This window comes from Zasmidium cellare (genome assembly GCF_010093935.1).
Source record: "Zasmidium cellare ATCC 36951 unplaced genomic scaffold M409scaffold_12, whole genome shotgun sequence".
In the NCBI taxonomy this organism is placed as follows: domain Eukaryota; kingdom Fungi; phylum Ascomycota; class Dothideomycetes; order Mycosphaerellales; family Mycosphaerellaceae; genus Zasmidium; species Zasmidium cellare.
The window spans coordinates 664655-679531 of NW_022986956.1; the positions used below are offsets into that span (position 1 = coordinate 664655).

At 51.5% G+C, this 14877-nt stretch overlaps 4 protein-coding genes across 4 annotated transcripts; 2 read left to right on the forward strand and 2 right to left on the reverse strand.

Moving 5' to 3' along the window:
• Window positions 1–700: 700 nt before the first annotated feature.
• Window positions 701–6335, forward strand: M409DRAFT_53261 (uncharacterized protein; the record flags this gene model as incomplete). Its single annotated transcript, XM_033812320.1, has 13 exons — window positions 701–1396; window positions 1447–1470; window positions 1523–1709; window positions 1772–2206; window positions 2264–2957; window positions 3028–3270; window positions 3322–4934; window positions 4979–5001; window positions 5064–5124; window positions 5482–5525; window positions 5823–6018; window positions 6141–6203; window positions 6247–6335. 13 exons carry the CDS (start codon window positions 701–703, stop codon window positions 6333–6335), a joined length of 4368 nt encoding a protein of 1455 aa, XP_033669504.1.
• Window positions 6336–7398: 1063 nt separating this feature from the next.
• M409DRAFT_21362 (uncharacterized protein) lies at window positions 7399–8475 on the reverse strand (the record flags this gene model as incomplete). The annotated part of the gene is made up of 2 exons (XM_033805821.1): window positions 7399–7505; window positions 7566–8475. 2 exons carry the CDS (start codon window positions 8473–8475, stop codon window positions 7399–7401), a joined length of 1017 nt encoding a protein of 338 aa, XP_033669505.1.
• Window positions 8476–10026: 1551 nt separating this feature from the next.
• M409DRAFT_21363 (uncharacterized protein) lies at window positions 10027–10539 on the forward strand (the record flags this gene model as incomplete). The annotated part of the gene is made up of 3 exons (XM_033805822.1): window positions 10027–10124; window positions 10186–10438; window positions 10501–10539. The coding sequence occupies 3 exons, from the start codon at window positions 10027–10029 to the stop codon at window positions 10537–10539; spliced, it is 390 nt and encodes a 129-aa protein (XP_033669506.1).
• Window positions 10540–12094: 1555 nt separating this feature from the next.
• Window positions 12095–12658, reverse strand: M409DRAFT_21364 (uncharacterized protein; the record flags this gene model as incomplete). The annotated part of the gene is made up of 1 exon (XM_033805823.1): window positions 12095–12658. One exon carries the CDS (start codon window positions 12656–12658, stop codon window positions 12095–12097), a length of 564 nt encoding a protein of 187 aa, XP_033669507.1.
• Between the last annotated feature and the right edge of the window lie 2219 nt (window positions 12659–14877).

Below are 14877 nucleotides of genomic sequence, written 5' to 3' on the forward strand. Positions count from 1 at the left end.
GGCCAGGACCGAGAGAGACATCCACCAAATCTATGTCGATAATCAGCCATTCTGGGTGCGGACAAACCTCTGGAACTTCTTCCAATCAATCCAAGATCTTGCGATCCACATGCCAATCTATATCGATGCAATTTGTCTGAATCAGTTAGACGATGCTGAACGCGGCGAGCAAGTGAAGCTGATGTCTTCGGTGTACAGCAATGCCGACCACACACATGTTTGGCTCGGGACTCCCCATCCAGATCAAGACTTGATGGTGCAGATGTTGCGAAGGCAGCTCTCAGGGGACTTCATGCGTTCTCGTTGGGAGACAGAATCTCTGATTGGCCTGAGCTTCTTGTTCTCTCGAAACTACTGGCAAAGATTATGGATTGTACAAGAGCTACTTTTGAGCAATGTTGTTACACTCCATTGTGGAACTTCGACTTTCACACTGGATGAGCTCATTCAACTCACGAAGCTACCTCTTCCCAGAAAGTTCTTCGACACTCCTGAAGATGCTGCTTGGTGGGATGCGTGGTCTTTTGTGCGACCCGAGGATTTTTCATTCGAGCGAGCAATAGACGATCGACTCTTCAATGGCTGGCAGTCCGCGCTACGCCTTTTCCACCACCGCAATGAATGGCTATCCAGAGAAAAAGTTGTCTCAAACGGCAATGCCTCCATCTCGCTTCGGGAAGGATTCCCATTCTATGAAGCAATGCCAGCTTTCATGTCTCAGCAGTGCGGCGACCGCAAGGACAAAGTCTATGCCCTAGTGGGCTTGCTTAACGATGAGGGGAGGCAGATGATATCACCCAATTATCAGAGCTCTCTGCAGCAACTCTTTGTAGACGCTGCCGCTGCTCTCATCGTTTCATTTTGGAGAGCAGATGCGGGATCGAGAGGTCTCCAAAGTTTGAAGTACGAAAGTCGCATGTATTGCGATATGCTCAATCGGATTCTCGGACTTTCAAGTGACGATATCGAGACCAGAGTTTCACAAGCCGTGAAGATAGCAGCGTCTTACAACAGCAGTCTTCCGAATCCGATATACGGTCCAGCCTTCGACAACGCAGAGCAAACAAGTGAAGGGCTTGCTTACGTTGTTCAAGAAGATGTGCGAGATGATCTAAATCTGCCTGAGCCTGATGCAGGGCTTGATGCAGAGGAGTCGCCTTTGCAACGATCCATCAAGATGTTCAAGAGGGAGTTGACCAATGCCGAAAAGAACGACTTCGCCGGCACGCAACTCAGCCAGCTGAATGTCACTATTGCTGCCATCCAGAACAAGCAGAGGGCAACGGGTACATTGCAGAACATGACCAGACTTCGAGCTTTCTTGAACGCCGTGGACGGATATGGAGAACTTCTGGATGGTTGTGTTGGGCAACCCAACAATGTCCGGCTCATCTGGGTAAGCCATTTAGCTTGTGTTACCGTTCCCATTGTGACTGATCTCTGTAGGGCTCCATGAGATTTCTTCTTCAGGTATGGCTTGCCAACAAAAGACTGTCTCGACTCGATCGCTGACTTTGGATAGGCCACGATCCGCCGGTCTGAGGCCTTCGATGGTCTTCTATCGCAATATGAGGAACTGGGCGGGAGCCTGCCTCCCATCGTGAACATTAAGTCCTTGTCTTCTAATGAGCAACCAGAGATTGTCGGCGTCGTATTTCGCAACGTCTTCGAATTCCATAGGCTTACGCTGCACTACTTCAAGAAGCCCGGTGAGTACTCATTTGCGTGTTGAGCGTATTCATGCCTGCTGCTTAGCTGACATCAAACTCAGCCTGGTGGCAGCTATTCTCCTCTTCGTGGAATCAGCTCCAGACTCAACTCAATGGGTTTATTCTGGACATACGACGACATGCCACGTTGGTAGAGACCATGGTTAACGCCCACGAACTCGAGGAAGCTCAACAAGGGCGGCAAGACAACCGCGATCGTTTCTCAGAGCTTCTGGAAGAGGCTAGACAAGCACGTATAAGAACGGAAGAAAACTTCAAGAAACTGGATGCGGACGAGGTTGTCCGCCGAAGGACTTATCTCTTCAATTGGCTTTGTGCGCCCAACTCGATGTCTGACTATGAACATCTACAAAACTTGATCAAGGACAGCCCAGCTAATGGACAGTGGCTCTTGCGAACTGCCCGATTCCGTGCCTGGTACGACCCATCGTCCGCGTCGCCTCCATTGCTGTGGGTGACTGGAAAACCGGGAGCAGGTAAGTACCTTGCAAAGCGAGTGCCCTCGCAGTGCTGACGTGGCATCTTCTGTACAGGAAAGTCTGTTTTGGCTTCCGTGGTCATTAAGGAGGCCTTGAAACTGCCAGACACAACCACGCTCTTCTTCTACTGCAAACATGATGACCCCGAAAAAAGCTCGTTCTTGGGGATGGCTAGGTCCATCTTACACCAGCTTCTGTTGCATGACGACACGCTCCTGATGTATCTGTTTGAAATCGCTACGAAGAGGGGCGAATCTAGCCTCCGCACCGTCAAGTTGGCAAAAGAGATGCTGACGACATGCCTGAAAGCCGTGAGAAAGACTTATGTGATAATAGATGGAATCGATGAGTGCCAGCCGAGCGAGCAGCAGCAGCATATCGCCAAGTTCTGGATGAACTACATCGAAAGCTCGGGCTCTGATGTGGAACTAAGTCGATGTGTTTTATTTGGTCAAGACGATGCTACGACGAGACCGTTGTTCTGCAGACTGCCCACCATCAGAGTTCATGGAGAGCACCATGATAACGACATCCGATCTTACTGTATCGCAGCTGCCAAGAGTCTTCAGGAGGAGTTCAGTCTGGCCCCTTATGAAAAAGCACACATTGCATCTGAGACGTCGCGTCGTGCGCAAGGCATGTTCCTCTTTGCGAAGCTCATCATGCACAACTTGTCGCTTCAAGTTACGAAAGCAGAACTGCTGCGTGAAGTGGAGCCGGACATGTTCCCGCTAGAGCTCAGCGATGCGTATGTTGCCATACTTTTGATGGTTTAGCACATCTGACAAGAACGCTAGATATGCTCGAATCATCGACAGAATCCTTGTTCGAGCACCTAGGCCCTACCACAAACACGCCAAAAGATTACTCGCGTGGACAGCCTGCGCAGGCAGAGTGCTCAAATGGCGGGAGATCCAAGCTGCTGTGTCGATAGACCTGAACCTCCAAATGGTAGACTTCGACAGTCACCAACTCTCGAAAGATTCAAAGACATTATGCGGGGCTCTCATCGAAGAACTGCCCAATGGTGACGTGTCGTTCGTGCATTCCACTGTCAAACCGTGAGTTGGCCCTTCTAGAGTCCTTTCTCATTGCTAATGCAAGAGTCTCAGGTACCTGCTCAACAATGGCTATGTCAAAGCAGAAGAGGAGCATGCTACAATGGCAGAACTCTGTCTCAACTACTTCAATATGCCAGCCTTTTCTACAGCGTGGGGCGAACACGAAGTACGGAGTGCTCTTTTGCTTGGTTCATACGCTTTCATGGAGTACGCCATGATCTCATGGACAACACATCTCGAGCACTTTCTGAGTCTGTCCCAAGACCCTGAATTACCTGCGGCTCTTACCGAAGCCCTCCATACGTTCTTTAAGCTACATTGGAGAGAGCCACGGAAACGAAGTAAGCCAACGAAGCGCATCTTGGAGTTGACGAAACAAATCGAGACAATGTCGATCTACGAAAAAGTCAAGGACAGCATGTCATCTATGCACTGTCTCATGTCAACGAACCTGTCAGATCTGGAAGCGGTACAGACATCAGATGTCTTTGCCACCTTGGCTCGGGTCCGTTCGATCATGGAAAGCATGGCTCTCCAGCAGGACTACACAGACGAACTTGAGCGGTTTTACGGTTACCAGCTATACAAATGCCCACGAGTCTATTGCAAGTGGTTCCACGAAGGCTTTGAGGATGAGGAAAGTCGAACATCTCACGTAGACAAGCACGAGCGGTCGCACTACTGTTCTTCTCCTGGTTGCATGTACGCTACTCTTGGCTTCCCGACTGCAAAGGACCTCGCCAAGCATGCTACCGAACTGCACAGCGTTGGTCTCACAGAGGAAGAGTTTCCCGCCATCATCGAAGAAAATGATGAACCAGAGGAAGGTGACACTGTCCCAGAGACTGTGGAACCTGCCGAAAAGGCGACCAACACCGAACGGGCAGACACGCGCAATGCTCAACGAAGACCCAATGGCGAGCCTGCTGAGCAGCAACGCAAGGAACCAGCTGAACCTACTAGACGGAGACGCAAAAGACCCTCGAGTTATGAGTGCGACCGCTGTCACAAACGCTTCCCTCGAGCCTTCCGGCTCCGATCACATATGAAGACGCACACGGAGATTCGAGAGTATGAGTGCAAAGTGTGCCACAAGAAATTCGCCAGGCAGCGTGATTGCAAGAGACACGAGGAGCTCCACAGTGGCGAAAGGAAATTTGTCTGCTACGGGGAGCTCATGCGCGGCGGTGCTTGGGGCTGTCACAGACGCTTTGCACGAGACGATGCTTTACGTCGTCATTTCCGTTCTGAAGCTGGGCAGAATTGCAGACGACCTTTGTTAGACGAAAAGAAGGAGATCCAGCGCCTGGAGACCCTGAGACATCAGAGAGACGTCTCAATGGGTAATGAATACGATGCCCCGGCCACTACTCCGTCTGGAATCGCGGCAATGGATAATTTCCTTCTGGAAGGACCACGACAGGAATTTCCGGCTCTTTCAGGCTCGACTTGGGAGTCTTCAGCTCCTACTAACAGTCTGGGATCAGGCCAGAGTCAAGATCTCCGCCCATTTCCAGCCTATAGCGAGCCGGCTTCTGGTGCTGTCTTTATCACTCCTCCCCAAGATGCGAGCATGATGTATGCATATGGAGAAGCACCGAGCTCTAGCGGCTATCAGCAGACGGGCTTTCGACCTTCGGACTATCTGGGCGATTTTGAAGGCCGTTAGTATTCTCCCTTCGATTCCGGTCGAACATTTCATCCACAGAGTCACAGAGGAGGCCTGGAAGAGTATGTCACGAGCAGAACATCGCTCAAGCGTTAGGCTATGTTTGTGCACTGAGGTGATATAGGAAGTCACACCAAAGATTCCAACGCACTTGTCTTCCTTCCACAACTCTCGGTGCCAGACTGGTACGTAGTCGTTCTTAGTGCACCTCTATGCCGGCCACCTTCTATTGGCCCGTTGTGGAGGATACCTCTTTGGTTGCTACTCGACGGCATTTTCTATGCTCTTTGTTGTCTCGACTCGACCCTCAAAATGGACTGTCTGGTGCTCTCGAGCGAACAGGTCTAGGAGAGACAGAACGTACAACGCATCAGTGGGAGGGCCGAACAGAGTGCTAGCAGGAGAGGCATCGCGAGCTTGACACTTTCCGAGTTTGCAGCAACGGAGCAGGCTGGCCAAGGACAGTCATATCGCTATAGAAGGAGAGCTGTCTTCCTCAAACGCAAGAATAGTAACATGACTCATACCGCAATCCCATACAGCGAGAGTTGCTAGCAGGCAGGTTGACCACGAGAGTGGCTCTGCAGTAGGCAGCAGCACACCTCCGAGCTCTGAGAATTTTGCGAGTCGAGCCATGAACCAATCACTGGGGCTTCTGCTGTGCCTGCTTGCTAGTTCTACATGGCGGCCTCATGTGACTGCAGAGCCACTTGGCTTAGCCAGGACTGACGATTGCCAAAGTTCTTCGGCGTGAACCAATCACATATGATACAGCTTGCAAGTCGTGTCCTTCTTGGGCTGTTCGCTCGCACTGGCAGTAGCCAGTTCGACAGAATCATCTCTGCGAGTTATTGCGCTCTTCCCATCGGCATGGTGTTCTTAGCATCACATCGTTGTTGGTGACAGTCATCACGAAGTATCCTCCAAGTCAGTCTCTGGCACACCTCGTGGTGAAATTGAGAGAATTCAGATGTTCTGGAGGCTCACCTTTCACCGTACTCTCGATGGGAGTCTCCAACCCGCGGCCTCGAAGTGGCAAGGCCAGCAGTGCATCGCACCACGCATGTATCGTGGTTCTGGTAAGTGTGAAGAGCTGTGGGTTTCTGCAGTTCTTGTTCCCTCGCGAGCGGCCTCTGAATCACATCATAGAGAAGATCGAGCGCTTTCGTGGATTTGCAGCTACTTGCATGCATTAGCGTAGTTTCTGTGGCTCTGCTGGAGGCCGCCCAAGGATCAAAAGTTCAACAATCCCACAACTTCTCCAGTGAGCCAATCAAGGTAGATAAGATGGCTCCTTGCATCACTAGACGCCTGCATTGAGGCGACTGCCGCAGCTCTTCGTGCGGGCCAACCATTTGACAATCGAGGCCGAGTGAGGGTGCACTGCATGGCCTAACGCGGTTTGTGTGGCTCTGCTGGAGGCCGCCCAACCTCAAAAATTTGGGAAAGACTGCTGCTCTTCGGACGGGCCAATGGAAGACGAATGCAGAAAGCTGAGCCTCTAACCACCCACAAAGCTCAGGAAATCTTAGCTCTTCGGCGTGAGCCAATCACTGGTTCCATACTGGATATCACGGGAGTGAAGCGGTTCTTTTCCTCAAATCGTCGACTTTTTGGGACGCAAGCCACAGTAAACTTGAGCAGAGTTTATGATTCAAGCCATGTACGGTCATAGCGCAGCCTTGCCAGAACGGACGATCAAGACGATCCTGCGCTTGCGATGCTCTCATTGGTTCATTTACAGCTTTGGAAAATTCCCCAATCTTGACGATCATCGCGCTCGCCTCACTTTCTAAAACGCAGAGCCACCTTTTCTAATTGGAGAGTTGGCGCTGATACAGAGCGTTATATGCATTCGGGGAGCGGAGACTAAGCCTGATCTTCAGCGCTTTCCCTTCCGAAAGCAGATTTCCATGAGATCTTTGCGCAAAGGCTAGACGGTCGTTATTGCTGGTCGAACCGCTCCCCGTATGCACATGACGTTCTGTACCCCGCGCTGATCTAGAGCTAAATGGGGAAGGGACAGATCGCACTACTCGCCTCACTTTTACATTTTGCAGATCTTTAGAGAGCTTACCATTCTCCCTCTGCAGGGTACAAGGTGCTGAGGGTACTTCGCCAATTTATTGATGCCTCAGGCTCCAGTGACGGATTGGGACAATTCGGGCCCGTCCGCATTTGAAACCTGACCTCACCTTGCTCACTTCTGGTACATCGTTCTGACTATGATATTTCAGATCAAGACGAATCCTGATCTCACTCAACCAGAGGCTTACAAAGCACCGGATTGGAAGTTCGACACCTAGTTTCTCCACATACACAATGAACGAGTGACATCTAACTCTGGTTGCTCACCCCCTCCCATTTCTCCTGTGGCTCAAACACTGTTCGCCAGTCTGATCCTTCGATAGCTCGCACTCGCGACGTCAGCTCTCGATTACGTCCACTCGTCGGTGACTCTAGGACGTCGCAATCACGGAATACATCCCAGCCAGCTCTCCCGACTCAAACCGGTATGGGCTGCAAATCTGGCCATGGACTGAGCCGCCGTTGCACTGGCCGGTACCTGAGTTCCCCCTTGCGTTAGCAATATGACCGAAATGCTTCTTGAGATGCGGGGACTTACCAGTGCTACACATTAGGAACGCGGTCCAATCGACATCGCCGTTCTCGTCGTCGGGGACATTGAAGGTGTACGACTTGGAGTCTGTGATAGACTCTTCTAGAGTAAAGGACACGCCGATGTTGACAATGTCGGCGAAACTAAGCCCAGCTGAGAGCGTGGTGGACCAGGATGATTCGCGACTGGTTGTGATTTCAATAGAGCTGCCTCCTGTCACGCCATCGGCGACCACTTCCGAGCTGGATGCTGGCTGTGTGTACTCGACTTCGTTGTCGTCCGGGACCCAGCTTCCGGCAGTACAGGCGGCAGCTCGCGGTTTCAGCTTCGCAAGTGTCTCATTGGTCTTGGCTGCGGCCCGTTTTGGGTTCTGCTGTCCAGGTGGAGTGCCCACTTGAACAGGCTGGATCTCGGTTCCGTTAGGATGGATGAAACCGCCAAGACTGACAATGCCATTGTTGTCGAGAAGTTCAGAAGCCCGGAACTTTGCCGATCGCTTCTCCGCTCCAGCTGCCGTGCAGTCGCCTGTTCCACAGCAGAATTGGACCATGAAAGTCTCCTTCAGAGCCACGTGCGAGCATGTGGCCTGCGAGTAAGTCCCGATTGGAACACCACATCCGGCCATAGTGGTGTCGGCTGGCGTCTTAATGATGATGTAACAACCATCGCCAGGGTCTGGAATGTCGAGGTATGCGCTGGTGCCACCTCCTGAGGCTCCTGAGAAGCCTTGGTTTGTAAAAATGTCATCAGAGTTGTAGATCACGCAGTTGGGATACCCGGTCCCTTCGCTTGCTACGCTGACGGGGCAGTCGGTGCATTGCTCATCGGTGCAGAAGGTGAAGTCGGGAACTGCGCTCGCTTGCTGGACGAGGAGCAGTGCCACAAGAGTGGACGGAACGGCGACGTTGCGAAGCATATCTGTTTTTGAGATTGGAGAAGTAAAGGGGAATCAGGTCAATGATGCTGCTGTGATGGTGTGGCTGGGTGTTTCTCGAGATCAAAACGTACTTTCTGGAAGACTTTATATCCACGCCTCGCAGCCAACGCAACCGGGGCGTCAGCCGCTGTTCAATTCGTCAACGTAACGTCGAGCCGTGAGCGGCATCAACGGCAAACTGAGTACAGCTAGGTTATTCGCCGTTCAAATGCAATGCATGGTCTAGCGACGTTGAGATGCGGTTTGTCTTCCTTCGTTGCGCGTCGGAAGTGAGTGGTTCCGCACACGACCTACTGGTGACAGCGCGAGGTGGACCACCAACTCCTCGAAAATCACCAACAAGAGCCGATGGCATTAGTGCCTTCGAGGCTGGACCATTGATACCGCCCTGTGTCGTACAGACGACCCTGTTACGCAGAGGTTTTGGTCAAGTCTGCTCTCCCGACAGTCTCTGGGGCAGTGAGGGCCTGCCCTGTTAGCCTACCATGTGTACACCACCTCCCTCTGGATTGAAGATCTCTCTGTGACGCGCTCAGCGCTCGTCTGCAAGAGCACTGGACGTATCACAGCAGTGTGTGCAGAGAGCTAATTGCCACAAGATCCTCAACCATCAACGCAACAACTCGTTCGATGATCGCAATGTCGTTAAAGTCCCCACACAAAGACAGACATATCGAATCAAAACCTGGCAAGGCACACTATGGAGACAGACACGTGCAGGATCGAAGACACGTGCAACAGTGGCCTTGGTAGTGTGGCGCTACCAAGATCTGTTGTTGTGACAGTCTGTTTCCTATGCGGTGGAGCCGTGAACTATACTGAGGGATTTTGGCAACTGGCCTCCAGAAGGATGCCACAGCAGGCTACAAGGCTCGGCCGAGGCCATACAAATTGAGAAGATGGTTGATTCGACCAATGACGAAGCACGATCGCGCCCGATGCTAGGCTGTCGGGCAACCCCCATCTAGCGAGGGAGCCCACCGTGGCCAAATTCCGAGAACGTACTGTTGGTGTTCATGTAACGTGAGCCTACGAGATCCGCGACTAGGCTAGATTTGGGAATCTCCCTTTCCTTCCGAAAGATCTGACGATGATACCCTGAGTGGAAACTTGTGGCATTGCCCACGTATAGACGCAAAGCGCGAGGTCACGCTTTGACAACCATGAGCTGGGTATTGGTTCGCACGAAGATCTACGAACACCATGGATCATGCCACGTGCCTTCGTGAACGGCGTGGCTCCTAGATCATATGGGTCTGTCGGACATCCGGTCCACATGGGTGCAGTTCAAGATTTTGTTGAGAGACACGATGGAAGACGAGGTTGCAACGCCATCTACAATCGACCGCAACATCATCATGACGGTGGCAAGAATCATACTGTCGTTGACGTTGTCGATTGCATGAGCTGTATATAAAGGGATACCTAAGGGCCTCCAGTTGTCGATATCTCAACAACTATCCAACTCCTCGACACCGTCTAAGCCAGAAACATCGCGAACAGCCCTGATTTCCGATCTTCACGTCCAAGATGAAGTCGACAATCGCTGCTCTCGCCACGCTCTTCGCGCTGCGAGCTGTGCACGCCATCCCTGTCAACGAGACCGTCCTCACTGAGAAAGGGACCTGGTCAGCTTATCAGCCCATGGTCATTTTCTTTCATCAGAACTGACATATCCTTGGGAAATAGGTACATCTACTACTTTGCCGACGGCTGCCCGGCCAGCGACCCAGTAGACAGCGACTACATCAATTATTCCGTCAGCTCTGAGACGGAGTACTGCGAACCGGTCCCATTCACGCAGCAGAAGATCCACAACGTCTATGCTCAAGGCATTACGGGGCTTTACACCGTGACACTGTTCTCGGACGAGGTCTGCTCGAACTACGACGTTATTGGTCAGAATTTCAACGAGGATGGCTGTTATGCTGTCCCGGCCGATGTAAGTCGTTTGCTGCTGAGCTTTGCGTGCCGAGCACGGGCTAATGATCGTGTGTTATGTAGACCTCAGTCTTGACCCTTGATGTTGTTTCCAACAGCTAAGATTCGGTTTCGGCACAATTATCTGACCCGAGCAGCAAGAGAGAATAGTGTGGTCAACGTGAGCACGTAGATTGTCTATAACGCATTGTTGCTGTACTCTGAACAACTTCAATCTATTCACTTGCTGCCGATAGGTCGAGCGGCCTAGGCTTTCACCTGTATTACCTCTCATTGAGACATATTGTTAGAATCGGGATATGCCCTCATTTTAGGACTTTGAGGACTATGTGGCCCAGACATAGAGATGGATGGTGCGGAGGTGGCTCATCCGGTGAAGCGGCTCAGTCGAATTTTCATGAAAAGTCGTTTCCAGTGCACGAACCAACCAGAACGTCTCTTCCATTCTGGAGGTGGCTCTGCAAGATGCACGTCCGGAATCCTTCACGGACAGAGCGAGAGACAAAGCTCCTCTCTTCGCACGAACGAATCAGATTTATCGTTTCTGTGTAAGCTTGTAGCCGGGCTCTATAAGGATGCGGCTGTGATTGGTGCGTTTGAGGAGCTTCCGGCTCTCCTGATCTCGAGATAGCCCTACGAGTAGCCCTACGCGAGAGCAGAACCACTCTGAATGTAAGGCATCCTGATGTTGAAGGCGAAAGCGAAAGTGAAGGAAGACTTGAACTGACTTTTCGAGACCGCACTGACGAGGCTGCAGCGCGAAATCGAACCGAAACAGTCCGCCCGGAAAATAGACAAGCTGACGAGCCTGTCCGATGCTAAATGCTCTCTCCTGTTGATTGAAGCCACATAGTACCAGAGAGTACTATGTCGAAAATCGATGCCAATTTACTGGAATTTACAATGTGAGATTCTCTCCACACCAGAAGGAGAATATGGCCTGGAAAGGACAAAGATTCCACGACTGCAAAAGCAGCAAAGCTCACCTCTCAGCCACACTCCCATTGGTTCACGATGAGAGTTGACCATTTTCTCAAACACCGGGAACGCAATACCCCAAAGAGAAGACAGAGCAGAGCCACGATGGACGACTCAACCAGTCACTTCTAACTGATAACAAGAGCAGCAGTAGTATCAGCTACTGCGCTTCGCTTTCTGCATTTATGGGTCTTCGTAGCCATCATATGCACCATATAAAGAGATCTGCTACAGCTATGATAGCTCCAAACGAGTGTCATTCGTGATCCCATCTCCCCGTTGCAGTAACATGGTATCCAAGCGAGCGAGTGTGTATGGACTGAGCCATCCTCTGATTGGTTTATAGGGAGAAACAAATATTTCTCGAGATTCTCAGAACAAGGCAACGTGAGGGCAGAGCCGCAATACAGACAATGATTGGTGCAGGGGATTTCTTTCCATGTAGATCGGCCCAAATGTAAGGCTAACGACACATAGACCCTCGCATTATCTAGAGCTTTGCATCGCAAGATCTAGCAGTCACATGCCCCTGAGGTTCTGCAGGATCGGCTGTCCTCCGCCGGCGAGAGAGACGTTCTTGGTGGACAAGCGATGAGCAGAATCAATAGACTCGATGGCCTTCGACTTCCTGCATCTTCAATATAGCGTGTGTCGAAGCTTCTTCATAGCCTCGCATGTATCACCGCCATTCGTTCCTCCCCCCGTGCCCGCCCACCCTCTCCCACAAAATCTCCACCCTCGTCGACGTCCCTGGATCATGCAACATCTCATGCATGAGCCTTCCCGTCCCATCCACCGTCTCATTGAGAGCGGTCGTATTCCGGTACAGCCCGATCCAATTCGGAAACGTGCTCGCGATGATCACCTCGCTCTTGAAAGTCCCGTCCGAGGCTACTGTGTAGTTGCCGATTTGGCCCAGGGTTCCTGCTACGACGGCGGCGTTTTCTGCTGCTGTGCCGTTCGTCTTTGAATTTGAGGTGAAGACGGGGAGGGTGGAGGGGTCGACGGTGATGAGTTCGCTGAAGTAGAGCGTTGGGGCGAAGATGAGGATTCCAACGGGGTGGTCGCCGAAGGCTGGGGCTGTTGTGCCGTTTTGAGTTATGTTTGCGGTGGCGAGGGACCAGGTACCGGCTACCAGGTTTGGAGTTGGGTATTCTGAGTCGACGAAGGACACGTGGGTTGCGGCAACAAGAGTCGAGGCCAGCAGGACCGCTAAGCTAGGAAGGACTGCAAAGTGCTGCATGTTCGGAGTCGGTCATGGGTCAGATTGTGGCAGCAGAGAGTCATATTCAAGACGCTCGTTGAGGAAGATATAGGCCTCATCACTCTCCTTCGTTGATGATGAACACAGATGACGCTTACAAGGTATATTTCTCGTAGCCCATAACCACCACTGACCCCGATAGGCCATTTCCTGTTCGTCTATCAGTGCGGACGGAAAGTCCTGTTAACACCGAGCTAACTTCCTGCATAAACTTCAGTTAGGGTATGTGTTTCATCCTTCAGCACTTAGGTCTTGGTTGGCGAAGCCTTACAAAGCGGCGCGTATCTGCCCACATGTGGTAAACATCACGGCCGGGCCTGTTCTCCGAACTAAACTTGAGCAACGACGACCTCAAAGCTTTGTGGCGTTGTACAGGAGGCTTCAGTTCTTCAGTGGGTCACCATCGCATCTGCGACCGCAGTCTTCTGTTGGCATCAGCATAATCGACCGTAAACATGTCCTTGCCACTTCTGAAGAGGGTTCATCTTGGATGGGGAAAACGACGTGAGTCTCTCATTGACCTGAGGTTCACTGAGGCGGCTATCGATGGCATATCTTGTCAGAACCTGTGATTGGTGCACAAGCAGAGGTGAGGATTTCCGCGACATGGCCGTCGAAGCCTCACTTTTTTATTACGGGCAGAGCCACAAAGGAGCAATTGTGCATGAGCCCTGCATGCTTCTAGAGTCTAGACTGCTCTCTGTCGCCTTCGGTCGCCGTCCGCGTTGATTGGCTCGTGCGAAGAGTCGACAACTTCTTGGAATCTCTCAAGACTCAGCCACGATGCAACGAAAATTATCAGAGCCACAATGACGAGTTCGCCGACGACACAGCCCCGAAGAGTGGTCATACGAAGTGCTGCGAAGTCACCGTCGTGCGTCTTCGTGTGTTGAAAACATGCCGAACTTGGCGGATGGTTCTTTCAAACACTCACCCAAGGTTGGCGAACAGATAGCGACTCGTCTGTTTTCGCTGTCGACGCTCAAGTGAGAACGCACATGTTTCTGGCAAGCAGTCAGACTCTGATGCCACGCTGTCTCGCCGAGCACGAAGATGATTTCGCATCTTCTGCTTCGATTCCTTGCGAAGACGCTCATTCGGTTGTGGAGAGAGCTGCACTATCTCCAAAATTGAATGTCGGCTATGAAGTCGTTGGTATTGTTGAATTATTAGAGAACAGCTACCTTCCCTGCCGGCACACCTGTCGATTGGTGGACAAAGCAGCACAAGTCGCCGTGTTACCATCTCGTAATCGGTGTTCTTGCATGTGTACACCCTGTTGTATGTAGTGTAACGGAGATTTGCACGAATGGCGAGTGGTTGGCAGAATGGGATTGCTGTGAGGCCACGCTTCTGGTTCGATGTGATTCGACCGTGAAGAGTCGACAATTTCTTCAAATTTTTTGGGAAATCCAATACATGAGCAGAGCCACGATGACGAAGATGGCAACCAGTCTTCAGCCTTGAGTATAGCTCTGATCTGGAACGAGGGCTGCGCAAGCAGAAATTGCTTCTACGCCATTGCGAGCTGGACCTTGAAGTGTGCGGAGTGAATGGTCTCCAAGGGCGTTGGTAAGCTTGTTCCAATCCTCACCCCCTTCGTTTGTCATGTACACTCTGTGCTTGTCTGAGCAAGATAGAAGCCATACCATTACACCTTCTGGTTGCGAAGCGTATGGCCTCCGAACCAAGCACCATCGCCATCCTTTCGAGGAGATGGCAAAAAGACGAAGATGGATGCATATGTCTCGAAGATGCCTTGGTATCGGTTGGGTACAAGGGCCCGGTTTTTGATCTCTTGTACGACTGAGACCGCAGGAGGACTGCACAATTGTCAAAAATCAGAAGTCCGTGGAACTTGGTATCATGGTGAGACTTCGAGTCCATGTGCAAATTGATGTTCAGCGATGAACTTGCTCTATCTCGATGTGAGCACCAAGATGTGTCCGAATACGTTAGCAGGCCCACCAGAACCATCCATGCTGATCGAGTTCCAGCGTACTGTGCTCGATTTCCGTTTTGTGCCTGATCGAAGGGGCTCTGCAGCTAGGTCAAGCGACCTGAAGACAATGAGGAAAAGCCCATCTCTTGAGACGAGCCAATGAAATGTCTTCAATGTCCAGTTGGCCTTGACAATTGTCGGTGCTCCCTGGCTTGAACATGAGACTGTGCCATCGAGTCTGATCATAAGAGTTGCA